This window comes from Rhinolophus sinicus, chromosome 15 (assembly GCF_057876585.1).
Source record: "Rhinolophus sinicus isolate RSI-liver-muscle chromosome 15, RSI-T2T, whole genome shotgun sequence".
In the NCBI taxonomy this organism is placed as follows: domain Eukaryota; kingdom Metazoa; phylum Chordata; class Mammalia; order Chiroptera; family Rhinolophidae; genus Rhinolophus; species Rhinolophus sinicus.
Genome location: NC_142515.1, coordinates 72439950 through 72465551, shown reverse-complemented (window position 1 = coordinate 72465551; position 25602 = coordinate 72439950). Strand labels below are relative to the sequence as shown.

Here is a 25602-nt window from a genome sequence, read left to right as displayed (position 1 = left end):
TGGCCGGCCACACCCTCCCACCCAGGGAAATCCAAGAACTGCAGGACCCGGGGCTGTTCACACGGTTTATTCGCTTCTCTGGGAAAGTCAAGAACACAGGGCCTGTCACACATCAAAAGCAGAAGGGCAGCAAGGGCACTTCAGCGGAGGCTTGCAGCTCGAGGACTCAGTGACTGGAGGGAAGGGGTCCACACCGCTGCTCGGGGCCACTTCAGAGAGGACCTCTCCCACCACCAAGGGGCAGAGCTGAGATGGGCCTGGGCCCTGGAGGCAGCCCCTGCACCCCCCGTGCTGAGGTGGGGGCAGTCTGGGCCTAGTCACCAGGTGGGGGGCCTGGTGGTCCCACAGCTCGCACAGGAGAGTCTGTGAGTGTGGGCATGAATGCGCCTGCGACCTGGGAGACATGTGTACACATCCCAGGAGGGGAGCCCTTCACCCCTTCCAGGGAGACAGAGGGTAGGCTCCCATGGGGCTGGGAGGCCAGTGAGTGTCTCCTGCTGCAACTTAGGAAAGCTCCCTGCTCCAGGCCTGCCCCCTCAGCAGCCCAGGAGAGCTGGCAGTGGCCGATCTCTAGGGTTTGAAGTGTGTGGGGGTGTGGAAACAGGATCCTGGCCCAAGCTGGTCAGAGGAGATGCAAGGGCAGCCCCCCCCAGAATCACCAAATTAGCACCAGGAAGGAGGGCCCTGTGGGGGTGGGAGCTCAGGATGAGAAGAGGTTTACATGGCCCCACCTCGTGCAGGGGCAACTTGAAGACCCTCCCCTGAGCCGTCCAGAAAACAGCGCAGTGGGCATGGAACCCTCCTGGCTGGGGTTGTGCCCCCAGGGCTCCCTCTTCCCAGGCTCCATAATCCACTGACTGCGCCCACAAAGAGCATAGAGGGGGGCACATCAGGCTGGGGGTGTCCAGAGGGGCCTAGTCTCCACTCCAAGCCCTAGAGCCAGGTCTCTGTCCAAAGCTACCCAATGAGGCACAGCCTCACCCCAACTGCCTGAGATCCGGCTGCCAGAGCCTTGGCTGAGGAACCCCACTTCCAGGGGCTGAGCAGGGAGAGTAGGCCCCCAGGACCCCTCGGCTCCTCAGGCCTTCTATGGCAGGATGTCCCCTTGGGGACCTCATTGCAGGTGGCAGGAAGGCACGGGCAGGAGGCCCAAAGGTGGCGGGCTGGCCTGGGGCTGGACAGAGGCCCCGGGTTCCATCAGCCGGGACCACTGTGGGGAGAGCCTATCTGTGGAGCTGCCGGGACACGGCGGGTGGGCCTCCTCTTGGGAAAAGTGTCTCTCTCCTACCAGGTGCATGGCTCAGTGGTTTAGGGTATGGTGAGGGGGTGACGGGTGGGGGACCCCTGTCCCTCTCTTTCCAGTGAAAGAAAACTCAGAAGGAAGATGTGACAACACAGCGTGTCCTGGGGCCCGTGATCGTGGGTGGAGGGAGGTCAGGCGCTGCCGGGCTGCGGGTGTCTGTGGCGTGAAGGGCGGGGCCTGGGACTGGGGCAGGCGTATCACATGACCGAGCAGCATTTACAGCGCTGCTTCTTCATGTCGAGGTCCTGGGTGTCGCTGGCGGGGGCCTCAGGCCCCACCTGGTTCTCTTCCCTGGAGCCTGAAGTGGCAGGGGGCTCAGCCGCGCTGCCGTTGGGCGGGGCATCCGCCTTCGGCTCAGCCGCGTCCTCGATGACCACCAGCTCCGCGGTGATGGTGTCCTGCAGCCCCAGCACCTTCTGGGTCTCTGCCTCGTCCTCCACATTCTGGTAGCCCATGAAGATCATGGTGACCGGGGGCTCCTGGCCAGGATGGACGCCCGGCAGGCCTGACGTGGCCTCACCTGGCTGTGTCTGCACCCCGGTGATCTCCCGCCGGGAGGGCGTGGTGGTCCGCACGGCCTCCTCGGACACCCCCCGGGTCTCCGCTGCCCTGGCCAGGGGCCCTGCCTCGCTCAGCGTGATCTCGTCCGCCTTGTGGATGAGTTCGTCCACCTCGGAGGAACTCAGGGGCTGGATCCCATTCACCGCAGCGCCGTCCACAGCGTGGACCACTGGTGGGGGGAGAGAAAGAGTGAGACCGTGGACCACTGGTAGGGGGAAGAGAATGAGGCCCGAGGGAAGGCCTGACAGGTCTGCAAGCGACCCTACAGGCTAAAGAGAAAATCATAAATTAAATGAGACGGACAATGTAAGCTCCGTATTGGGATCTGTGGACACAGCCAAACTGGCGCACAGAGGAAAACTTATGGGCACAAAAGCACTTGTTACAAAGACAGACTGGAATTCAATGAATTGGGATGTTATTGTCTTGTATTTTGAAGCATCTGAACTTTGCAAAGTAGCTGTGTTTTTTGTTTTTCCCTCCTTTGAAAAGAGGGTGAAAACGAAGTTGAGAGAATGAAGTAATTAGCTCTAGGTCAGACAGCTGGCTGGGGCGGGCCAGGCCTGTTTCCCTGACCTGAGGAGTTGCAGGCATCCTGATTTCTCCCTTCCTCAGGGTTTATGTGATTCATCCCGAATTAAATTTAATTCATTTGCCCATTCTTTCTTGTTTTCTTGTAAATGCCCCAAAGGCTACACTTTCTCCTCTGAGTTCAGCTTTAGCTGCAGCCCATGGATTAGATTACCATATTCTCTTCCAAGTGTAAATATCTTATAATTCCTATTTTGACTGATTGCTTCTCTTAGCCAAGATTTATTTAGAGAATGTTTTAAATTCTGGGGAGTGAGGGACTGGTCTGAGAACACGGAGCACAAGATATAAAGATTGCAACGGTCCTTATAACCACCTCTGTAGCTCCGGACATGGCCACTTTCTGAAAGTGCTCTACCTGTATCTGACAAGAATGTTCATTCTCCATGAGTCAGAGTTTTATAAGTGCAGTCAGTCTTTTTCCCCCCAACCCCCTGAAATCAATCTCGTTAAACGCATTTTCCAAATCTCTCCAACTTTTTTGCTCTGTCACTTTCTGAGCTGTGTTGCAGTTTTGAAGGACAGGATTTCAGCACTGGGCAGAGTCCTGGCCAATGTGTGATGCTAGTCTCAGATCACAGCCTGAAACTCCAAGAAGCACAGCTGCCTGGCTGTTCAGGGAGAAGGGAGGGACCCACCGGGGCCCAAGGACTCGCCTCCACCTGGGCCAAGGGTCAGGGTTCCATTTCCTGACCTCTGGCCAGAAGGAAAGTGCTCTCAACTTTCAGTTTCCAAATCCCCAGGGAGGGTGTCCATGCTTCAAGGTCTCGCAGTGACTTTGGGCTGGAGGCCCAGAGGGTGGGTGTGCCTGGGTGACTCAGAGTCAAGCTGAGTATTTCCCACTGGCCACTGCCCCAAGATCTGAATCTGAGTCCTTGGCCGCCATGGAAACAGATCACCTTCCCATTGCTAAGCAACCAGAGTCCAGTCTGACGGGTCCTGACACCCAGGGGCTGGGCCAGGCTGATGAGAGTGGCCAGAGGGAGGACATTCTGTGAGCACAGGAATCTCCTTTGCCCCTCATCCCTGTGCAGTCATTTTTGCTAAGGAGACAAGGCAGCTCAGACTTGCCCAGGACCACGCAGCTGATGAGAGCTGGAGTTGGGACCCCACCTGGGTCTGTGCCCCAAACCACAGCAGAGATGGACTGTGACAGGACCCCATAATAACATTCTAGACATCCCAGAGGCCCAGACAACAGCTAAGAACATGAGGCTTTGGGAATCAAAACCACAGTGAGATGTCACTTCACACCCAATAGGATGGCTATAATAATAATTAAAAAGTGAACAGTAACAAGTGTTGTCAAGGATGTGGAGAAATTGGAACGCTCATGCACTGCTGGTGGGAAAGTAACATCGTTCAGCCACTGCAAAAAATGCCCCGCAGCTCCTCAGAAGGTTAAACTCAGAGTCCCCAAATGACTCAGCAATTCCACTTCCAGCTATCTGCCCAACAGAAGTGAAAACATATGCCCACACAAACTTATAAAACCAGAAGGTGAGAACAACCTAAATGTCCATCAACAGATGGCTGGATAAACACAATGTAGCCCATCCAAACAATGGAATATTATTCAGCCATAAAATATGAACATGGATGGACCTTGAACACACGGTGCTCAGTGAGGGAAGCCAGACACACAAGGCCACACAGTGTGTGATTCCACTTATGGGAAATGTCCAGAACAGGCACGTCCACTGACAGGAAGTGGGTTAGTGGTTGCCATAGTGGGGAGGGGGACTGACAGGTTTCTATTTGGGAAATGAAAACTTTCTGGAATTAGATAGTGATGGTGTACCATGTGGTGAACATACCCAAACTCACTGAATTGTGCGCTGGGCACTCCATGCACAATCTTCTTAGAAGGGCAGTGTCTTTGGACTCACTAATGGACTCCAGAGCTGAGCTATGCTCATCTAAGATTTGACTCAGGAGATTGGTTCTGTGAACTCCATTCCATGAAGAGAGCAAATGTTTACCTTGATTTTGAATGTACCTTTTTAATATCTTCTTAAAACATATTTTGTTCACTAACATGGGTTTGTTTTCTTTTACTAGCATCACAGTAAATATTGCCTAGAATTTCCCCCTCCCCAGCATCTTTATGTATATCCTACAAGTCATGCCAAAAATGAACAAAAGTTTAAATGCCAAGATGTTTATGAAACTGCTCTGTAAATACTGATAAATTGCACAGTTTAAATAAGTTTTCCTTATTAAAAAAAGAGTGAATGTGATAGTATCTGAAATATATTGAGAGAGAGATGTGTTTTTGCCCCAGGAGCCCCTGCTTCTCCCCGTTCCAGGCTCCCTTGTAGGTGCCTCCCACAGCCTGTTCCCCTCCCAGCCTCCAGAAGGAACCCTAAAAACCAAACCAGATCTCATTGTCATCATTGTCATGCCCCTGCTTACCACTCCCAAGCCTTCTCCCTTCCCCTTCGTCCACTCTGTACCAGCCCCCTCAGGCTCCTCTTGGTTCCTCCAGCCCAGCAAACTCCATCCCACCTCAGGGCCTTTGCACATGTTGTAGCCTCTGCCATATGCAGTGTTCCCCCATGGCCTGCTATACATCCAATGAGCTCCTACTCACTTCCCCCGAGGAGCCCTCCTAGCCCTGTTCCCATCCTGCTAGACTCACTCATGGCCCCATCTACTCTATGGGATTTTTGTAGCCTCTACCACAGCAGTAATTATTCCAACGAGTTGTTTGTGAGCTGGGGACTAAAGAGCTGGGCTTGCTGGAGGGGCAGTCCTAACAGGGATTCAATTTCCAGAGCCCAGCCCGGCATCTGGCACTCAACCAGCCTTCAAGGCAGGTCCCTGGGGTGGAGGAAGGCCGGGGCCGCGGGTCAAGCTCTAAGCAACAATGGGCTGAGGGCAATGAGAGCCTGGCCCTGAAGCAACGCTGTGAAGTCGGATGGGGGTCAGGCTCTGGCTCAGGCTGTGAGAGGGGCATCGGGGTGGGGTGAGGGTTGCGTACCTTTGATCTCGTCCTCGTAGACTTTGACGCCCTGAGGGAGCGGCTCCCGAGGGAGCACGGTCGTGCTGGACAGCACCCGCGTCTCCCCGGTCACCTTGTCCTTCTCCACTGTGATCTCGACCGAGTACATGGCTAGCACGAGAGGCACGGGTTACGCCGCGGCCGCCACCCAGGTGCCCCCCTCCGGGCTGCAGCCAAGCCAGGGAGAGGAGCCGGGCGCAGAACCAAGCAGCGGGGACGTCCCAGGTGCGTCCCTCCCCAGCTCAACCTCCTTCCGTGGCCCCCCAGTGCCCTGGCAGGAGGTCTGGACGCCTCTGCTCCACCCTAGGCCCTTCCTTGCCTTTCCCACCCGGTCTGGAAAACCTCGAACTCTCCCGTTTGCTCAGAGGAGCTAGTGTGCAGAAAGGGCTGCCTTGCCCACGGTCACAGCCACAACTGGAACTTGAGGCAGCAGGCCAGGCAGTCCTGGACCCCCGCGTTATCTGTTCTTCATGCCTCTTTTCAGTTGCCCATCGAACTTGTCCTCATCTACTTCTCTATGAAGAATGGATAACTCCCTCTTGAAATAAGTGAATGTCATTATCATTAGGGCCACCACAATTTGATACCCAGCATCTCACCCCCGCTCTGTAGAAATCATTACCACAAAACCACACGGGACCTCACCCTGAATTCCAGTATCACACCGCCTTCTCTACCTTCCCCTTGGGGTCCCACAGAAGCCTCCAAATCACCACGCCCAACAGCCCCTCCTAATCTGCGCCCTACACCTGCCTCTTCTGAGTCTTCCCAGCCCAGTCAGGGCAGCTCCGTTCTCCCTCCTCTCTCTCTTCCACCCCCTGCTTTGTCCTTCTGCAAATTCTGTGGGTTCCACCATCTGAACATCCGGAACCCACGCGCTTCTCAACACTTCTGCAGCCCATGCTCTATTCTCCCCACAGCCACCAGAGTGCGCCCATGAACACCTGAGTCCGGTTTAGCCCTCAAACCCCACAGCCTACCCTCCCCGAAGCCACCAGAGGGCGCCACGGAGCACCGAGTCGGCAAGTCCCTGTTCTGCCCCACCGCCCTCCATGGCTCCCACGTCCCTCGTGGTAAAAGTCCAAGTCCTCCCGTGTGCACGACCTGCCCTGTCACCTCCTTGCCCTCACCAGCTCTCTCTCTCCCCGTCACTCATTTTGCTCCAACCAATACAGGCCTCCGTGTGTTTCCTCCAACACTCCAGCCGGGGTCCAGCCTCAGGGCCTTTGCACATGCTGTGCCCTCTGCCTGGACCTCCTTTCCCCCAGATGTCTGCATACCTTGCTCCCTCACCTCCTTTGGGTCCTTGCTTAAATGTCACCTTCTAACTTTGCTCTCCCCTGAGTCTTGTCATTAAAATTGTCCCCTCTCCAGCTCCACATGCGCTGCCTTTTCTCCATAAGTTAATTGTATGGGCTGTCACCCCCATCAGAATATCAGCCCCCCATCCCCCAAGCTGTGTCCCTCATGCCTGGCACACAGCAGGGGCTCAAGAAGCACTTGTTGAAAGAATGAATGTTATTTAACCCCAATTCCCTATACAGCCTAACACCCCTTCCTCCAGATATACAGTTGGGCGGGCCGTGCACTCCACAAGGTTGCTGGCTGAGGGGACAAGTGGAGGCACCTAATCTTGGTGCTGGCAGGAGCTGGTCTAACTGGCACAGAAGCCCTGAAGGCATCCGCCTCTCTGGGAAACGCTACCCTCTGCCTCCTGCTCCCTGGGGCAAAACTCACCTGGACCCTGCAGCCCTCTCCTTTCCCGGCTGTCATCACATCCTGGCCACCCTGACCCTCAGAGGGTCTTCACCTCCCAACTCGCTCCACTAACAGCAGCAGCAGCAGCAGCAAGAAGGCTCTGCCATCCGTTATGACTCATCTTCACTTGGGCTCACTTCTGTGCCAGCCCCAGATGTGAGGTCACTGCAATCCCACCCCTCCTGCAGGTGGAGACTGAGGTGCCAGTTGTCAGGGGGCACAGCAGGACTTTGAACCCGACATTGTAAACACGCAGCACTAACCCTGTCTCTCCCTGCTTCCTAGAAGCACAGAAATGACGGAGGTCCATCTTGGTCACCTCCAGGGACAGGGCCCTCACTCCCTCTCCTGGGGCACCTGAGGATGGTGGAGGAGGGGGATTTGCAGCGGGTGTGTGCGGGCATGTTTGAGCGTGTGCGCCACCTCTAACGGGCCCCGGGAGCGAGAGGTGTGGTTAAGGAGATGGAAGCCATGAGGAAGTGATGGGTTAGAGCAGCCATGCGAGGGGGCCACCTTCTCGGGGAAGCCAGGCTGGCATGTGACCAAGGCATCAAAGCAGAGGGGTGCCCAGGGCCAACCCCAGTTTGGAGCCATGGCCTCGGTCCAGCCACCACCCCATAACCACAGCCCCTATTGAGGGTGCATATGCATCTGACTTTGCTCTGGTCCCTCCAGGCCCCCAGGGCCAACACTTGGCCCAGGACAGTGGCTGGACACGGGAGCCAAGGTTGGGGGCTGACCCACCTGCCTTCATCATGGTGGAGCCTTCGACCATCGTCATGGGGGAGTTGGGGACATGCTTCTCTGCTTGGTGTGCAAAGAGTGGAGAGAGAGAGATGAGGGTCAAAGGAGAGAAGACTATGCAGCCCCCCAGACACCCCTAAACACCCGGACACCCCCCAGACACCCAGACACCCTCCAGACACCTGGACACCCACAGACACCTGAACACCCCGACATCCAGACACACCCCCAAATAACTGGACACCCTCAGACACCTGGACACTTGCCCACACATCCGGACAACCCCCCAGACACTTAGACAACCCCCCCAGGCACCCAGATACTCCCCCAGACACCCAGACACCCCACAGACACACCTACACAGATACCCGGCCCCTCCCCTCGTGTACGCATGCACCCAGACCCCTCCACATGCCCAAAGGCCCCCAAACACACAAGGAATCCCTCCCCCACAAAACACATCAGCTCACAGTCTATTTCCTGTCCCTCAGCCCAAGTGATTTTCACAAAATCCCTGAGAGGCCTGCGTGGATTTTTTTTTAATTATAAATTTTTAATTCCACAGTAAGATAAGGAGACACTCTCCTTATGAATAATTAACATACAAGAAATCAGGCCAAAGACACTTCTGGCCACCACCTCCAATCCTGGCTGATGGCTCTCCTCCCACACTTTAGATATGGAAGTGGACAAGTTTAATATATGTTTTAAAAATAGAACTTATGTTAAATAATTTTAATATACTTGATGTATTTAATAAACTATTATATTTGTACATAAACACATATATTTAAATGTTCTATACACATGCAAAATATTTGCAAATATGTATATTATACCTGTAATAATTGGGAGGGGGGCATAAAGTGGGTCCCAGAGCTCAAACTTTAGGTTTTTTCTGGTCTGTTTCCTGGACCCTTGCCCTTTTAAATGGCACCTGATTCCCCAGCAGGGTGGGGACCTTGTTCTCCCAAGCAGCCCTCTGAATTCTCGCCCCCACAGACCTTATTTTACCGATGTGAAAACCGAGGCCCTACATCACCTGCCTAGGAGCTCAGAGCAAGTGGATGTGGGACATAGCGGGTCAGCCAAGCCCAGGCAACCCCCGCGTGAATAGCACTGACCCAGAGCCTCGGCTTGGGGCTAAGACCTCATCAGACATGCCCCGGCCCGCCATCCCAACTTTGGCCACCAGAGGGCGCCGAGGCCCCAACCGCCCCTTCCAGAAGCCGTACCTTTGGGCGTGCCCACGGGAGTCTGAAAGAAAGAAAGGAGAGGGGTCAGGGGTGCCAGCGCCCCCTCTCACTGACCAGGTTCCCACCCGTGGGGGAAGGAGCTTGGGGAGGGCCTGTCTCAGCCATGACCTCATCTCAGATGCATCTTCTCCTAGACCCATTCCCTGTCCCCCCAACCTGTGATAGCCAGATGTCCCTGCCCTGCTCAGAAGCATCCGTGGCTCCTGAGTGCCCCAGAATCCTCCTTGATGATGCCCGGGGTCCTGTGTCACTAGATCCCTGCCCACCAGCCTCTCCTTCCTACCCCCCATCTCTGGTCAGCTTCCCTGGCCTCCTCAACACATTCCTCTCCCAGGGCCTTTGTGTGGCCCCTCCACCTAGAAGGCTCTTTCTCGGATTTCTGCTTGGCTGGCTCCCCACTTAGATCCCTGACCATGCAATCCAAAGGAGATCCCCCCATCACGTGGTAGTCCCTCAAGTTACCTAGCCAGCCAGTGTCTGTCTCCCCTGAGGCTATCGGCCCGGCCCATGCCAGCACATGGTCTGTGCTCAGTCAGCCTCACTGAAAGCCCCCTCTCATCTCATGTCTATGCCTGGAGAACTCCTCCTCAACCTTCAAAACCCACCTCCTCTGGGAAGCCTGCCCAGCCCTCTCATGAATCAGATGCCCCCTTGGGTATCTGGGGTGGGATAACAAGGATGGGTAGGAGGAGAGGAGGAGTGTCCCACAGGCCCCTTGAGTTTTGAACTCAACAAAGGTGGTTGGGAGACTCCTGGTTTCGCATGGACGTACTGTGGCAACCATGAGCTCAGGAGCCAGCGTTCTAGTCTGGTTTTAACAAAACCTGGTATAGACATCAAGCCCTAGAATAAACAGCTAAGCCAATAAAGACACCTTATTGTGTGGCTTTGAGCCCATCTCTCAACCTCTCTGGGCCTCAGTTTTTGTCTTCCATCAAATGGGGACAGTTCCTTCCTGAAAGGGCTCTCATGAGGTGGTACCTGGAATGTGTTCAGCATGGGTCAGGCATGCGTAAGTGCTCAGTAAAGTAATGACAACGATGACAAGTGGTTGGCATTCATGGAAAGCTCCCTTTGTGTCGGATCTTGTGTAAAGTGCTTGTCATCTGTGGATCCATTTAACCCTCAAGACATCCCCAACACATAGGTGCTCTTACCAGTGGGGAAACTGAGTCCCAGAGAGGCAAAGCCACATGTCCCAGGTCATACGGCTGGGAAGTAGCAGGCTGGGATTCGAATGCAAGGGGTGCTAAAATCTGGCCACAGCAGGGGTGGGGGCCCGGGTACCTCCTTACCTGACGAGAATTCAGTACCATCTCTGCCTTCTGGGCCTCCTTGGCCGGGCTCGGGGTTGCCACGTTCTCCTTGGTGGTGGCTGGGGGCACGTCTGCCTTCTCTAGCACCTCAATTTCCTTCTCCAGCCTGAGGGAGGAGGGAGTCCAAGGTGGCAGCCCTCAGCAGGCCCTTCCATGAGGCCGGCACCATTCTGGGCATTTTCTGTATGTACAGGGACCCCTTAACTTTGATGTTTCCTAACACCCGGTGAGGTATTCTTGTTACTTGCCCTCACTTTGGGGAAACTGAGGCCCAGCGTGAAGAATGCACATAATCAAGGACCTGAACCCAGGCTGCTCTATCCACCCGTCCCTTCACGGCCCGTGCCACTGCTGACTTCATTCGCTTCCAACTGCCTCTCTGTTTTTCCACTCAAATACATTTATTTTTAACAGGAAGCTTTATCTCTCCAGGAAAGCTGGAAAAACCATGTCACTTTCCAAGTATCCAAAGATAATAGTACACCTAAACCACATGCAACAAAGCCAGTGCATTGAATCCTGCCCCACAGCCAGATGGCTCAGTTGGTTAAAGTGCGAGCTCTGAACAACAGGGTTGCCGGTTCGATTCCCACATGGGCAAGTGAGCTGCGCCCTCCACAACTAGATTGAAGACAATAAGCTGCCGCTGGGCTGTCAGTGGGGCAACTGAATGACTCAGTTGGTTAGAGCGTGAGCTCTCAACAAAAAGGTTGCCAGTTAAATTCTTGCTTGAGATGGTGGGCTGTGCCCCCTGCAACTAAGAATGAAAATGGCGACTGGACTTGGAGCTGAGCTGCACCCTCCACAACTGGATTGAAGGACAATGACTTGGACTTGGAGCTAATAGTCCCTGGAGAAACACACTGTTCCCCAATATTCCCCCCCAAAAAAAAAAAAAAAAAAAAAAATTCCTGCCCCAGCCATCACCCACCTGAGGGACAGACAGGGTGAGTCTGCAGCCCCTCAACACAGTGAGCCCAAGTCAGCAGGCTAGACACAGCTAGAGTCAATCTGGAGGGCTTCCTGGAGGAGGTATCCAGGCAGGGGACACTGAGTAAGCAAATGACGGTGGTGGACCACCGAGGAGTGGGTTACCCTGAGAGGGAGAAAGCCAACACCCCCCAAAGCAGTTTGACAGTATGTGTCAAACTCACAGTAGAGTTCAAGACAGCCCCCCACCCCCAGGGCTGCACCCAGAGGGTGGTAAGTAAAGGAGCCACTTTACCCAGCCCCCAGTGGCCGGTAATTCCCTCAGGCTTTTCGACCTACCCAGCATGTGCTCCTCCACCCGGCCACCCAACACCTCCACACAGGCCTATCTCAGCCTCCAGCTTGTTTGTTGGAATTAAGATGCAGAGGTCCTTTCTGCTCGTTCACAGGTGGGGAAACTGAAGCCTGGGGATGGAAATCCCGGCAGACACCTCACTTTCTTCCAAACCAAACACATCAGGGCAGGATCCGAGGTCCCCACGGCAGGGCCAGCCTCAGGGCTATGGCCCGGTTGTGCTTTGGGACTTAGGCTGCTGCTTGGCCAAGTGCACATGGCCAAGTGCACATTCGGAATTTTGGCCGTCACTTCCCTCTGCCCTGACCCTGCTGACCTGGAGCTGAGCCTGGGCCTCCCGCCTACCCTACCCGGAAGCTCCAGGCCTTTTGTCCCAGCCCTGGGGGGATGGTCACTTTCCCCAGCCCACGCCCCCTCCTTCCTGCAGGCCCAGCTGCTGATGCCTCTGTGGTCACCATTAGAATGGAGCTGGGAAGAGCTCGCGCCAGCCAGGAAGCCCCTAGGGAGGTGGCTGCTGGCAACTCCCATCCTTAGGGACTCAGAAATTTGCCCTAACCCCACACCCCTCATGCACCTGCTTTTCTGGGGTGTCAGGAGAAGGGAGAGGTCGTGCAGAGCAGCACATGGCCCCCGACAGCCTACGTTGCCTCCCTCAGTCACCTGGACTCTGGTCACATGCCTGCACGTCTCCATTAAAGTAGTGAGGTTTGACTCAGTTCCCCCATCCCAGCCTTTAGGGGTCCTCAGGGCCTACTACTCGGGCCGTCCCACCTCAGACTGTGTGCAGGTCCCAGCGGTCCCCCACCCACCTGGAGATGGACTCCTCCAGGATCTGGGCCTTCTGCTCATCCTCTTGCATCTGTCTTCTCATGTCCTCATCCCCCTCTGAGGTGGCGGACGGCGTCCCCTCCAGCAGCCAGCGTTCCCGCAATGCCTTGGACTGGGGGCAACAGGGGTTGGGGGCAAAGTTAGGGTCAGGGTCTGGGTTAGGGTCGAGGTCAGGGTCACCTCAGCCTTCCTGCTCCTCCCGACCCCCGTATCCGGCAAGACTCAGGGTCCCTGGGCACTGCCACCGCCCCGCCCCCTACAAGGCTAGGATCTGCCCATTTGGTACCTTCAGGTGCTGCAGCTGCCGTCGGTCATCCTCTAGCTGCCGCCGCTTGCTGTCCATCTCCGCCTGCCTCTTCCGCTTCTCCTGACCAAACAGACCAGACTGGCTCAGGACTGGGCAGGGGGCCACGGAGACCCCACCAAACCCACCCAGGGCTCTACCTACACAGACCCTGCTTTTACTGTAAAAGGCACTCACTTGGCCCACTGGCTTCCCACCTGCCTCCCCAGCCCATTCCCCCAGCCTTGGCATAAGGGCAGGGTTCTACTATACACCAGCCTCAGTTTTACCACCTGCATAGGGGGTCTAAGAGCTCACATTCGAAGGACTGAGGGGTTCTCTATGTTTTCATTTGTGGGAAAGTGCCAGCAGGCACTTCTGAGTCGCAGGGCCTCAGGATGAGTGTGGGGAGCCCCTGAGACCCCAGGTCCTCCCACTGGCCACACCGTGTGAGGGGCAGGAAGAACTCACTGCAATGGCCTGTAGCCGCTCCTGCTGGGATGTGGTTTCTGTCACCAGGACCCTAAGGGGGGTGGGGACAGACAGGGTCAAGCAGGAAGGGAGTCCACCCCACCCCTGCTTTCGGCAGATCTGGTTCGAATTCCCGCCCTGCATCTTCCGGGTGGGTGACCGAGTTTCTCTTCTGTACAGTGGGACCCTTCTCTGCCCCCCTCAGAGGCAACACCATCCTCTCCATCCACCCTTCTTACCTCATTAATTCTCCCCGCAAACCCTACTGCCACCCCCTCAGGGCAGGACCAAGGGATGAAGGGAAGGGTGAGGCTCTGTCTAGGGACTCAGGAAAGGTTTGGGGAGGAGAGGACATTGAGACTGGGCTGTGAAGGGCACATGGGGGTTCATTGGCCTCTAAAGGCAAAAGGGTGTTCGATGAGCTGTATAACCTCCTTGCCCAGACTAGGAGGCTGATCAGGACAGCCTCCTCCTGGCCCTCCTGCCCACCAGGCATTCTCCAGCCCTGGGGGTTGGGAGACAGGTCTTGAACTCTGCCCCAAATCGTGAATGATCCTGTAACCCTTCTGGGAGGACTGGATAGGAGACTCAGTCTCCTGGGGGCACTGTGGGGGGTCTGAGCATGGGGTGCTCCCTCTCCACTGCTCAACTCCCCCTTCCCAACTCTCCCCCCCCTCCCCGTCCCACCCCCGCCCCCCGCAAGCCTCTTATCTTCACAGGGTCTGAAATTACAGACCATTCTTTGGTTCTGCTGCCACACCCAACACTCCTTGACCTTGTATCAGAGCCCGGAGCCACCCGGTGGCCTCCAAAGACCCTCCACCACTCTGGGCCTCAACGTCCCCATCTGTACAGTTGGAGCAGACACCCCAGTTCTAAACCCTTCTGTTATGTCCCCCTCCCCCTGTGTGAAACAGAAGTCCAAAGTCACAGTGTGAGAGTCCAACCCCAGCAGAGCCCCCGCCCCCGCTTTCCCCCCAAGGGCCACTCCCCAGGATCTATCCTGGGCCCCCGTGCCCCATCCGCCCGCCCCACTCAGGTTCAGTTTCCTGGCCTCACTGAGACCTCTGAAGTCATCTGGCTCCCACGCCCCAGCCAGGTGACCCCACCCAGATCTTCCCTTCCTGGAAGGTGACACCTGCCAACTCTGTGCCTCCTCAGGGCCCAGCAGTGCCAGCTGCACCCTCTGTGGCTTCCTTCTCTCCTGCCTTGGGAGGCCGCGTTTGGCTGGGTGGAGAAAGGCTTGACCCACCTACCCAGCTCACGGCCCTTCATGAAGGGCCAGATCAGCTAGGCCCTGGGTCTGCCCCATCGCTCTGTGTGATGCAGGCAGGGTGCCACCCCTGTGCTCCCTACATAGGCCCATCCCCTCACTTCTTGCAAACCCCACATTTCCCATCCCAGCCCAGGCCTCTACCATTACCTGCCACCTCCCTGGCCCCTGACAGCCCCCTGTCCACCCCACAACCAGAGGGAACACCTCAAAACGAGAATCAGACCCTGTCACTCTCCTCCTCTAAAGTCTCCCCGGCTCACATTGCCCCTTGAGAGAAACCCTGAGGTCCACATAGCCTAACCCCCACTCACCTCTCTGCCCCTGCCCCCTCTGCTCTCCATCTCCCTCACTCTGTTCCAGACATCAGGACTTCCTGGCTGTACCTCGACTGCACCAAGCTCATTCCTACCTCCGGGCCTTTGCACTTGCTGTTCCCTCTACCCAGTGTGCTCTTGCCATGGCTGGAAACTGAAGCCCAGAGAGGGCAAGTGTGGGGGCAGAGCCCCAGAAAGTAGTTTACAGGCTCTCGGCCTCACGTGGAGGAGTGCTGGCTCGGGTAGTAGATGGCCGTCAGCTGTGGCTGATTGGCCGTCAGCTGTAGCCAGTTAGCCAATTAGCCGCTAATATAACTGCTGCGGCTACGGAGGAGAGTAGAGGAGAGTGAAAGAGAGTCGTCGGTGGGTTGCAGACAAAAGGGACAGCAGGTCGCACGTCCAGTGAACCCAGTCTCCACTGAGACCGTAGTGGTATGACTCCCCTACCTATGGCTCCGTGGGTGTTCCTTTTTGGCCTCACCATATCCTGCGTTATGTGGGGAGCGGGACCAGAGACCCTGCAGGCCTCCCCGCACGACAGCAAGTTACTTGCCCAAAGTCACACAGCTAGTTAGTTGCAGAGCCGGATTCAAACCACAACTGCCCAGCTCTGGGCCACACAGACGCCTTCCCTTTTCTCAGCTCTAAGTAGGCCTCCAAAGACCCTTCCACCCAGGAAGGAGGCAGAGCTAGGCAAGCGGGCATATAGTAGCTTAGAGCTCAGTGCACGCAGGGCCCCTGTGGGGGCAGAGCCCCAGAAAGTAGTTTCCAGGCTCTCGGCCTCACATAGACAGGTGCTGGCTCAGGTAGTAAATGGCCATCAACTGTGATTGCATGGCTATCAGCTGTGGCTAGTTGGCTGTCAGCTGTAACCAGTGAGCCATTGGCCACTAATATAACTGCTGTGGCTACGCTAGCAGGGAGAGGAGGAGAGAGAAAGAAAGAATGGGGGCTAGCAAGAAGATGGCGGCTGGGCTGGCAAGCGTGGATGGCGGTTTGCGGACAGTGTGGATCCAGCCTCCAGTGAGAGTATAGTGCCGCCAGAGAGAATATAGTGGTATGACTCCCCCATCTATGGCTCCGTGGGTGTTCCTTTTTGGCCTCACCATATCCTGCGTTCTTGTATGGGGAGCAGGAGCAGAGACCCCGCAGGCCTCCCTGCATGACAAATGGCGCAGCAAGCGGGGTCTCCCGCACGACAGCCCCACTGGGCAGAGGGACTGGCCGTCTAATGCCAGGTGTCCAGAGCGGCGGTCAGGTGGCCATTCGGGCCAGACACAGGGACACAGGGACACAGAGACGGCAGTAAGGCCAGCTTCCCAGGCTGCAGACAAGGCGGGCAGTGTCCTCGCTTGGGCAGCCTGCCCCTGCTGGCCGAACCAGGGCAGGGGAAGGTCAGGCGAACCCAAGAGAATTTCCATCCTTCCCATCCGCGTCTCTGTCACAGCCCAAGAGGCTCAGGCTGTGCAACCTGCTTAAGGCCCCTTCTCAGGCCCAGGGGCGCCGGAGCCGCCCTGCCCCGCCCAGGCCGCCGCCGCCGCCGCCGGTAATGGATGGCGGTGCCCGGGGGAGGCGGTTGTCTTGGCAACTGCGCCGTCCCTATGGTAACGCGGAGGCCCAGCACGCGGGGGTGGGGCCGACGCCACGCAACTCCCGCCCCCAGCCCGGCTCTGGGGGGGGGCTCAGGGGCTTCCCGCCCTGGGCTTGAGGGGCTGCCTAGATAGGGTGGGAGGCAGAGGGGTAAATGGGTCTACCCCGCCCCGGCTGTTGGAATGGGGGTTCCCTTCTGGGTTTAGGGGCGCCCGTCCAGGGAGGGGCTTCTAACGGGGAGGGGTCTGGACCCGCTCCTGGTGCGAGGTAGGTCAAACCAAGATAATGCTCAGCATCGTAAATCCGAAAAATAAAACAAAATAGGACCACAGAACCCTCGTGAAACAGCGACAAATAAGAACACCTTCCTCGGCGCACCCCACCTTCCAGGCGGGTCTCAGCCCCACTTTACAGGAAGGGAAACTGAGGCTGGGGTGGAGGGAGCCTGTAAACGGCATTTGCTACGCGTCCATCCTGACAGTCCTGCGGGGCGGGGGCGGGGGCGGGGGCGGGGGCGGGGAGAATTACACTCGTTTTCTCTGTGGATGAACAAGCTGCTAAATGGTGACGTTAGCGCCTGCGCCCAGACAGGCGGACTCAGCAAACGGAGCACAGGGTCTCCCTGAGGTCTGGCAGGAAGAGGGATGCTTCAGACACTTCACGAGGGCTCTGTGAGGGAAGCAGAGGCCAGATCACAAAAGATCTTACGCGCTGGGCAGAGAAGCTCAATTTTGGCAAAAAAAAAACGGCATGAGGAGGATTTAGAGTAGCGTGGCAGCTGCCACCATTGGCTGTGTGACCCAGGGGGAATCACTGGTGTCTCTGAACCTCCAATGGCTCCACTGTGCAATGGGCCACAGCTCGTAGCTGCTGGTGGAGGGACATACCCTCCTCCCAGACGCCTACCCTCAGGGCTCGCTGGCTCCTGTCGTTGCGCGATTATTTTTAAGGCGCCTGGAGCAAATTGTGGGCTGGCGCTGCGATGTGGGCGGGGCCCAGGACAAGGCGAGGGCGTCGACTCCCAGCGGGTGAGACAATCCCGGCTCCAGGAGATGAGCTAATGAGGCCCAAACCCAACGAGCCCAGCAGAGGCCTCAGCTTTGTGGGACATTTATTTTGTAAAGGCCCAGAGAGGTTACACAACCGGCCCAAGGTCACCCAGTGGGCAGGACAGGCGGGGCAAGAGGCCGGTGAGGGGATCGTCCTTCCAGAGCCCATTTCCCAGCAACTCCAGCCAGAACGAGGGGGTCCCTGCTCAGGCAGGCTCAGAGCCCAGCGCTGTAACATTCCTGTGCTAATTGAAAGGAAACAGCTGACAACGACCTTGGCAATGGGGGTGGGGGGACTGGAAAAGGGAGGTGACAGAGTCACGAGGGGCTGGGAGGTGGTGGTGAGAGGGGGAGCCCTGCCGCTCAATGGGCCCTTTCCCCCACTGGGAAGGAGATGTAGTGGTGGGAAGTCCCCATGCCACCCTCTGGTTCCCAGCTCCCTGTTGGACCTTTGTCTCCCCAGAACCTTCCTGGCTCCGAACCCCCTCCCACAGCTGCATCGCCCTGAGTAAACCTCAGCCTCTCAGTCGCCATTCAAGCCCTCCTCTGTTTGCTCCTTGCCCTTCATGAGCTTCTCGCCTTCCCCTTTCCTGTCTCCACCTCCGAGCACAGCTTATGCATAGCCCCCCTCTTCCAGGAAACTTTCCAGGGTCTCCTGCCCTCATCAGGTAACCCCCCCAGGACTACTACTGTCACTGCTGAGGTGAACAGCCCATGAGGCACGAGCTTACTAGAAGGTTGAAGGCAGAGAGACATCACCCCCATAGTGAAGACTGAGGTCAGAACCGGCCACAGACCCAGAGGAGCAAACCTGTTGCCTATTAACCTGGGCTCGGGAGGGGGAGGACATGGACCCTGCCCTGGGCCCTCGAAACAGGAAGGGCAGTGGAACATGGATGGAGGCACTGAAGGCAAAGGCATTCCCTGAGGCGGGATGCAAGGCAAATCCAGCTGAGAGACCAGCCCTAAAGACCCATGGTTCCTGCCCAGCCCTCACTCTGTTCACACTCGGACATCCCAGACCAGTCCCCGCCCCACAGCCTTTGCACTGGCTGCGTCCCCTGCTCTTCCTCCACCCACAGGCCTCAGTAATTCCTTCAAGCCTTTCCTCAGACATCAACTCCTCCTTTAGGCCTCCTCTGACTTCTCTAATTCAGTTCCACCCCCAAATACCCCCGCCAGCTCTCACCACCATGCAACACCCTGGGCTTTTACTTATTTTGTTTCTTTATTTCCCCCACAAGGACAGTAAACTGTCTCTTTTTGTCCCTACCATGTCTCCACACCCAGGACACAGCAGGTACGCAGTAAATGCTGAGATTTTTGGACTGGACCAGCAAGTCAACTAGGGTCTTTCAATATTCAGAGGAGGCCCCCACCTAAAGGTGCCCTTCCCTCATCATATTCCTATCACCCACATGGACCGACCACGTGGTCTATGACCATTTCCTTTTTTCTTTTTAAAGAAACTGTCACATTTATCTAAAACAGGACCTGGGCTCCCCACATCTAACAGAGAACAAGGGACAAGCTCCAACTACCTCGGAAGTGACTTTACAAATTAATATATAAAACAACCCAAATATTCATCAATGATGAATGGACAAACACAACACAGACCGTCCACACACAGGAGTGTCACTCGGCGGTGAGAAGGAGGGAGGCGCTGACACTCGCCACAACGTGGATGGACCTTGAACACACGGTGCTCATGAGAGAAGCCAGACACACACAGTGTGTGATTCCACTTATGGGAAATGTCCAGAAGAGGCATATCTACAGACAGGACGTGGGTTCACAGTTGTCAGGGGCTGGGGTGGGGAATAGGGGGAGGAACTGCTGAAGAGGATGAGGTTTCTTTCGGACATGATGGAATGTTCTGGAATTTGATAGAAGTGATGGTTGCACAACTCTGTAAATTACCAAAAACCACTGAACTGTTTAAGTGGGTGGATTGTGTGGTGTATGAGTGGTATCTCCACACAATCCACTGGTAAAAATAAATATATACATTATATGTAGCAGAAATGCTGACCTTCTCACCAAGAGCCAGGTCGGGGCCAGAGCTGGGGTCCCGCCCACCCTGTGGTGCATCGTAAGATCTTGCAGGCCTTGCCCTGAGACTCCCTGATCAAAAGATTGAGATACAAACAGACCAGGGAATCACCTGCCCATCATGTGGCCTTCAAGGCCCCCTGTTGATGCCCCCTACACTCCCAGCCTGGCCCTGTCCAGGAAGCGACTCCACCCAATCTGCCCTTACTCTGGTGCTTACCTAGTCTGCCCACCACAAGTTCTGGGCTCCCCTCCCGATTTCCAGCCTAATCCAGACTGTCCCAGTGATGGGCTCTGACAGTCCCTGAACTCCTGCTTGAAAGCCTTAGGCAGGAGACAGACAGCCCAGCCTGATTTCATACTCCTCAGACAGGAAGACTTCCACTCAGCCATCCTACACTGCACAGGGTCCCTTTGGCAGCATGGCCAGGGCCCCCCTAGCTTCCCTGGCATCCAGAGACTGGGCTGCTTTTCTAACCAGGCTGGCCTGGCCCTGTGGGCAGCCCTGACACCACGAAATATGAAGTTGGATCTATGCCCAACCAAATGTTGGGCCCTGGTCCCCTGGCTCAGTATTTCTGCCTGAGTTGCCCACACAACCCCTGTCCAGGCTCAGCCCTGACTGGCTCCTCCCTGAGCTGCCCCTCCCCAGCTACCAGAGCCCATTTCTGGTGCCTGACATCAGCCCTCGCTCCTTCCCTGCTCAGACGCTATCGATGGCTCCCCATGGCCCCAAGCTGGGGACTCCAGGCCTAGCAGGATCTAACCTGAAGAACACAAACCAAAGCACTCCCTTCTCCCAACACTTTTCCCCCTCTGGGCCTTTACACAAGCCAGTCTTTCCACCAGGTACTCCGGTCTGCCTGCCTGGATAAATGTTTAAATATCTTTCACAGAAAGTATCCCTGAAGGAATGGATCAGGAAACCCTCCCCCACACTTCATAGAAGGCCCGCCATGGGCTCCTGCAGATCCCTCTGATCCTGCAGGGGGCTAGGATGGTCAGCAGGGAGCGTTTCCGAAATGATCAGATGAGAAGCTTCCTGGAGCAAGGATGGATGTAAACAGGGTCCCAGACTTGAAAAAAGTGATGTGATTTTTTCCCCTGAACATTAACCCATTTCCCATCATCAAAATCTTAAGACCCTTGAGGGTGGGCCTCATATGGGGCTATGGGTGGTGCTTACAGCATCCAAAACCGTGCAGCACCCACCCCTCTTCTAACTGAACCCCACCCAGGAAGGGTCTGGGTGGGCTCATGTCTCCAATCACCAGATGTGAAAAGTGAGTCCTAGGGAAGGCAAATGACTTGCCCAAAGTCTCATAAGGAGTCAGGACACCTCCTTTCCATGCCCTACTCTGGAATTAGCACTCACAGAAGAGGTCTCTAGGAGGAAGATGCAGGGTCAGATGCCCCCAGGGACCCAGGCCACAGCCAAGGCCACCAACTAGGCTGAAAAGCTGATGCCAGGATACTGAGGAACCCCGCAGACTACAACCTCTGGGACACAGGAAAGTACAAAGACCCCCTCCCTATGTCCACGTCCAACTCCTGCCCTGGCAGCTAAGAGGGCCACCCAGAAATCCCAGTCCCACCCCTTTCCAGCTGTGTGGTTTCAGGCATGTCATATCACCGCTCTGTGCCTCAGTTTCCCCAGGGCTGCTGTAAGGATCCAGCGAATTCACACAAAGCACTCAGAACAGGATGTGGGTATAGAGCAAGTGCTCACTAAATGATTGCTAAGTAAACAAATGACACTGGTACTTCACCACCATCCCATGTCCCTGCCATCACCTCCAGTGTTAATCCTCAATGTTCCTTCCCCTTTACCTCACTTACTGTTTAAATCAAATGCTTGTTTTAGAAGGAAACGCTTCATTGTTACCAAGCCTGAGAAAACCAGAAGCCACTGCCACAAACATCAGAGTAAAAACATTGAAAAATAAATAGATACAATGAAAATAAAAGCTTGTTGTTCAATTATCACTAGATACTATTGCTTTTTAACTGGCTGTGCCTCTCATTAAAAAGGGAGATGAGCAAGTGTAAAAGATAGCAACCAATGGAGACTTTCTCCTTGAAGATGTCCAGGCCTAAGGGGGGAAGGAATCTGGGAAGATCCTGTCCCAGGTTCCCTCTTCTGCTCCAGTCCAGGGCGCACTGCACTCACCCAGGAGAGCACTTGGACATCTGACAATGGCTGCTCCAAGCTAAAATATCCTTACTTTACCAGCCAGATCCTGAGGTGCCCAGAGGAGCAGCACCTCCCCGGGGGCTACACAACAAATCCTCTGCAGGGCAAACTTGGCACCCAGCTCTTGAGCCCCACCCCCCAGGAGTGTCTCCACGTTCTGCCACCCCCACCCTTGTCCCACCTTTGCAGCATCAGCCATCTCTCTCATGGCCTTGGTGATTAGTTACTTGCTAGTTTTTGATAATTCCTTAAATTCTTAAACTAATGAAAAGTAGTTTAATCCTTAAATTGATGAAATTTTGTCAGATTCTCACATTTATTTTTAAAAGAAACTTTTGGGCACCACCATAAGCTGCAACCATTTCCCGTGACTCTGGTGACAGAATCCTTGGAAACGGGATGAGGTGAGTGATGCGTTCTAGTGGCTGTTGCCTCTGTGCCTGGAACCTGCCTGTTCTGCTCTCTTGGCAAAGGACGAGGGGCAAGGGACAGGTGTTCCAGTAGGGTCAGCACCAGATGGAGCCTCTTCCCACCATCGTCAGCCCAAGTCAAGCACTGGGGATAGGCTTTCTCTCATGGCTATTGAGGCCAAGTAACACCAAGTCCCATTCCACCTCTGTACCCAGAAAAGCCAGTGATCCACCTAACAGGGGGACATGGTGCCACATCTGACCCATAATCCATAAGGCATAGGGCAGGGCACCCTACTTGTGCTATGTGACCCTGGAGCAGTCCTGGCCCTCAGTCTCCACCCTGAGAAATGGGTGGTGGGAAAGGAAACAGTGGGGTCCAACCACAATATCTCCCCATTCCTTTACTCTAGGTGGGCGTTTTCCTTGCTTTTCACCCCTCATCCCCTGAGGCAGCCCCCCCCATGGCCACACCCTGCCCAGGGCCTGCTGTCATGAGGTCCAGGGACTCCCCTTGGGCCCAGGGAGCAGAGCAGATAAACAAGTGGGGGATCATAGTGCAGACAAGTCCAGGCTCGGGCTCCCCTGAGCCCCTGGCTGGGCTCCCAGGGCGGGTGGGGAGCAGCCAGGCCTTTGTCTGGGTTTTCAAAAGCAGAGGACACTGGGTGTCGCCTTCCCAGGGCGGGTGGGAGGCGGGGGCTCCCACCCAGCTGAGGGTGTGGTGGTTCACTGGTTAACCCCTGGAGGGAAGTTGTCTGCTCAGAAAACACACCCAGTGGGAAGTGCAGGGAGAGCAGGACTGGCCAGACCTCTATGTTCAGGCCTCTGGTCGGGTGGGGACCTGGCCCAGAGCAGGGCAGCTGTGGCCCCCTGCACACACTGGGCACACTGCCAGTCCCCAGACACCTACTTCCCACTCCCCGCCCTTGCAAACACACCCCACAACCTCCCAGCGCCCACCTGTGGTAGTGAGGGCGTGGGTGGGCCACCCTGACACCAGGAAGAATGACCCTGTATCTGAAATGACCACGCATACTCACTCATCGCCTGTAAAAACCCTCGGCTGCCCAGCAGCTCCTCAGGAACCTGACACAGACCCAGACCACCCACTCCATTCGAACCAGGTGCCAGCGGTCTCTTGGCTACAGCATTTGGGGCCCCATCTTGGGGACACTGTCCCGGGAGGTAATCAGCCCCAAGCTCCCCTGTTGGAAAGCACCTGGACCTCCGGTCTCTCACATCGCAGACCGGAAGCCAGGACACAAACCCCCTCCCTCCAGCGGCAAGTCGGGACATCTGGCGGCTGGACTGGCCTTAGCAGGGGCTCCCTACAACACGCCAGACCCTTGAGGAGGGCAGCCAGACGGAGGGAGGGCTGGCCGGTGCGTGAGTCTAGGAAGCAGAGAGCAGCGAGGTCAGGCTGGCGGAGGGGGGGGGGGGACTCAGCTCAAGGCCTGGCCGGTGCAGTGGGACGGGTCGCTCCATCACTCCAGGGCGCCCGCTACGGAGCCCACAGGTGGCGGAGGGCCGGGGCTAGCCCACCGGGCGCGGGCAGAGCACGGGCGGGGCGCGGGCGGAGACACTGACCTTCCCTTCCCAGTGTCCTGGGCTGCCCCCAGCCGCTGCTGCCCGAGTTCCTACGAGGCCGTGGGCCGCTGGGGTCGGGTCGGGGTGAGGCCTCAGAGCGGATGTGGCCCAGCCCTGGTCCCGCCCGAGCTGAGCTGGGGGTCCCGGAAGCCCCTCGCCACCTTCCTCTCCACGCGGGGCCGTGACACCCTGGGTAGGGGGATGTAGTAGGGGCCTCGCCCCTCCCTCGGGTCCCCAACCCGCCGAGTCCCCGGCCCTGGCTGGAGCGCGCCTACTCACTCCATTTCCCGCTGAGGTCCGGGTGGGTCCGTGATGCTGGGCGGGGGATGGCGCGGTCAGGGGTGCTGGGGATCCGCGGGCTAAGGCCTGGGGGCCTGGGCAGCGCGGCGCAGGGGCGACGGCACCCGCCCTGGCATTGCTCCGCGCGCGGCTGTTTATTGTCCGGGCTGCGGGCGCGGGGGGTGGGCTGGGTGCGCACGTCGCCGCCGCTGCCACAGCGTTTCTCTGCCGTTCTCCTCCCCGCCTGGTCCCCTCCCACCTCCCGGCGCCGCGATCCGCGCTGCGCCTCCTGCCGGCCGCTGGGGCTGCCGCAGCGCCCCCATCCCCGCGCGCCGGCCTGGCCGGAACCTCCCAGGAGCGGTGTCCCGTCCCTCGCTCCGAATCATTCATCACATCTCCGAGAGGGGCTGATGCTGGAGGCCAGGCGGGTCGGCGCTCTGGCTTGGGACCTAGCCGTGACCGCGACAAAATTCCGTCTCTTCCCAGGTCCTGGTCCACAGGGGGGAGCGGGTGGGGACAAATAAACCGGGCAAAGGACGAGTGGGACCCGGGGGAGGTCAGGGAGGCCGCTGGGGGCAGCTGATGTCTGTGCTGCAGTCTGGTGGTCTGGGGGAAGAACACCCCGGGGCGGGGGTGGGGTGGGTGGGTGGGGTGGAGGTACTGAAAGTGTAGAGGCCGGACGGTGGGAGGGAGCCGGCCCCTTTGAGGAAGAATAGCAATAACACAGCACTTGCTGAGCTTCTGAGCACTTGCTGGGCGCTGGGCGCTGGGCGCTGGGCGCTGGGCGCTGGGCGCTGGGAGCTGGGCGCTGGGCCTGGGCCTGGGCCTGGGCCTAGGGTTGGAGGAGGGTTAATGATTAAAGTCTGCCTCCCAGCTCCTACAGCACGCTGCAAGCTTGTGAGCACGCTGCAAGCCTGTGTGGCCGCAGTGAGTGAAGGGGACAGTGGGGGGCAAGGAGAGCTCAGGCTTTGTCCTGAGGGCACTGGGGAGCCACGGCAGTGTAGAGCAGGAGAAGGACCAAGCCGGTTTACTTTTGTGAAGGCCCCTCTGGCAGCCAGGTGCAGAGTGGATTAAGGAGGGCAAAGAGAGAGGCTTAGAGGCTGGAAAGAAGCTGAACTGCCCCCCACCCCCACCTTCAGGACATGACAGACTCTGGACCAGGCTGAGAGGCAGGTGAATTCTGGGTGGATCATGAAGGGGGAGCCGGCAGGATTGCCAGCAGATGGGATGTGGGGTGACAGGTATTGGGGTCCCTCCATTTCCAGACTGAGCCCCTGCATGGGGACTGTGGGGATGACAAAGGGTGACATTGGGTGGGTAGTAGGATGCCCAGGTTGGAGTTCACAGTGAGGCCCAGTCTGGGCTAGGGGTGGGACTCCCTGGCACTAGGATGCCTGGATGAGATCCTGAGGGGAGTAGGTGCAGGCAGCAGACAGAGGCATCCAGGT

General features: G+C 56.9%; 1 protein-coding gene across 6 annotated transcripts; it reads right to left on the bottom strand.

Annotated features, from left to right (window-relative positions):
• Positions 1-51: 51 nt before the first annotated feature.
• PALM (paralemmin) lies at positions 52-24422 on the bottom strand. 6 transcript variants are annotated; one of them, XM_019716024.2, is made up of 9 exons: positions 24155-24370; positions 13401-13452; positions 12933-13013; positions 12628-12758; positions 10513-10639; positions 9197-9218; positions 7962-8021; positions 5439-5570; positions 52-2033 (listed from the first exon to the last, which is right to left on the bottom strand). In XM_019716024.2, the coding sequence occupies exons 1-9, from the start codon at positions 24157-24159 to the stop codon at positions 1501-1503; spliced, it is 1143 nt and encodes a 380-aa protein (XP_019571583.2). In that variant the 5' UTR covers positions 24160-24370; the 3' UTR covers positions 52-1500. The 6 variants fall into 6 exon arrangements, with proteins under 6 accessions (XP_019571583.2, XP_019571582.2, XP_074193469.1 ...); XM_019716023.3 differs by having other exon boundaries at positions 7962-8024; positions 24155-24295; XM_074337368.2 differs by lacking the exon at positions 24155-24370 and adding an exon at positions 23876-24028 and having other exon boundaries at positions 7962-8024.
• Between the last annotated feature and the right edge of the window lie 1180 nt (positions 24423-25602).

Coding starts and splice junctions, on each gene's coding strand:
- PALM (XM_019716023.3), bottom strand. Junction 9,219..10,512: donor TGGTACTGAATTCTCGTCAG/GTAAGGAGGTAC, acceptor TCTTTCTTTCAG/ACTCCCGTGGGCACGCCCAA. Junction 8,025..9,196: donor TCCCGTGGGCACGCCCAAAG/GTACGGCTTCTG, acceptor TTGCACACCAAG/CAGAGAAGCATGTCCCCAAC.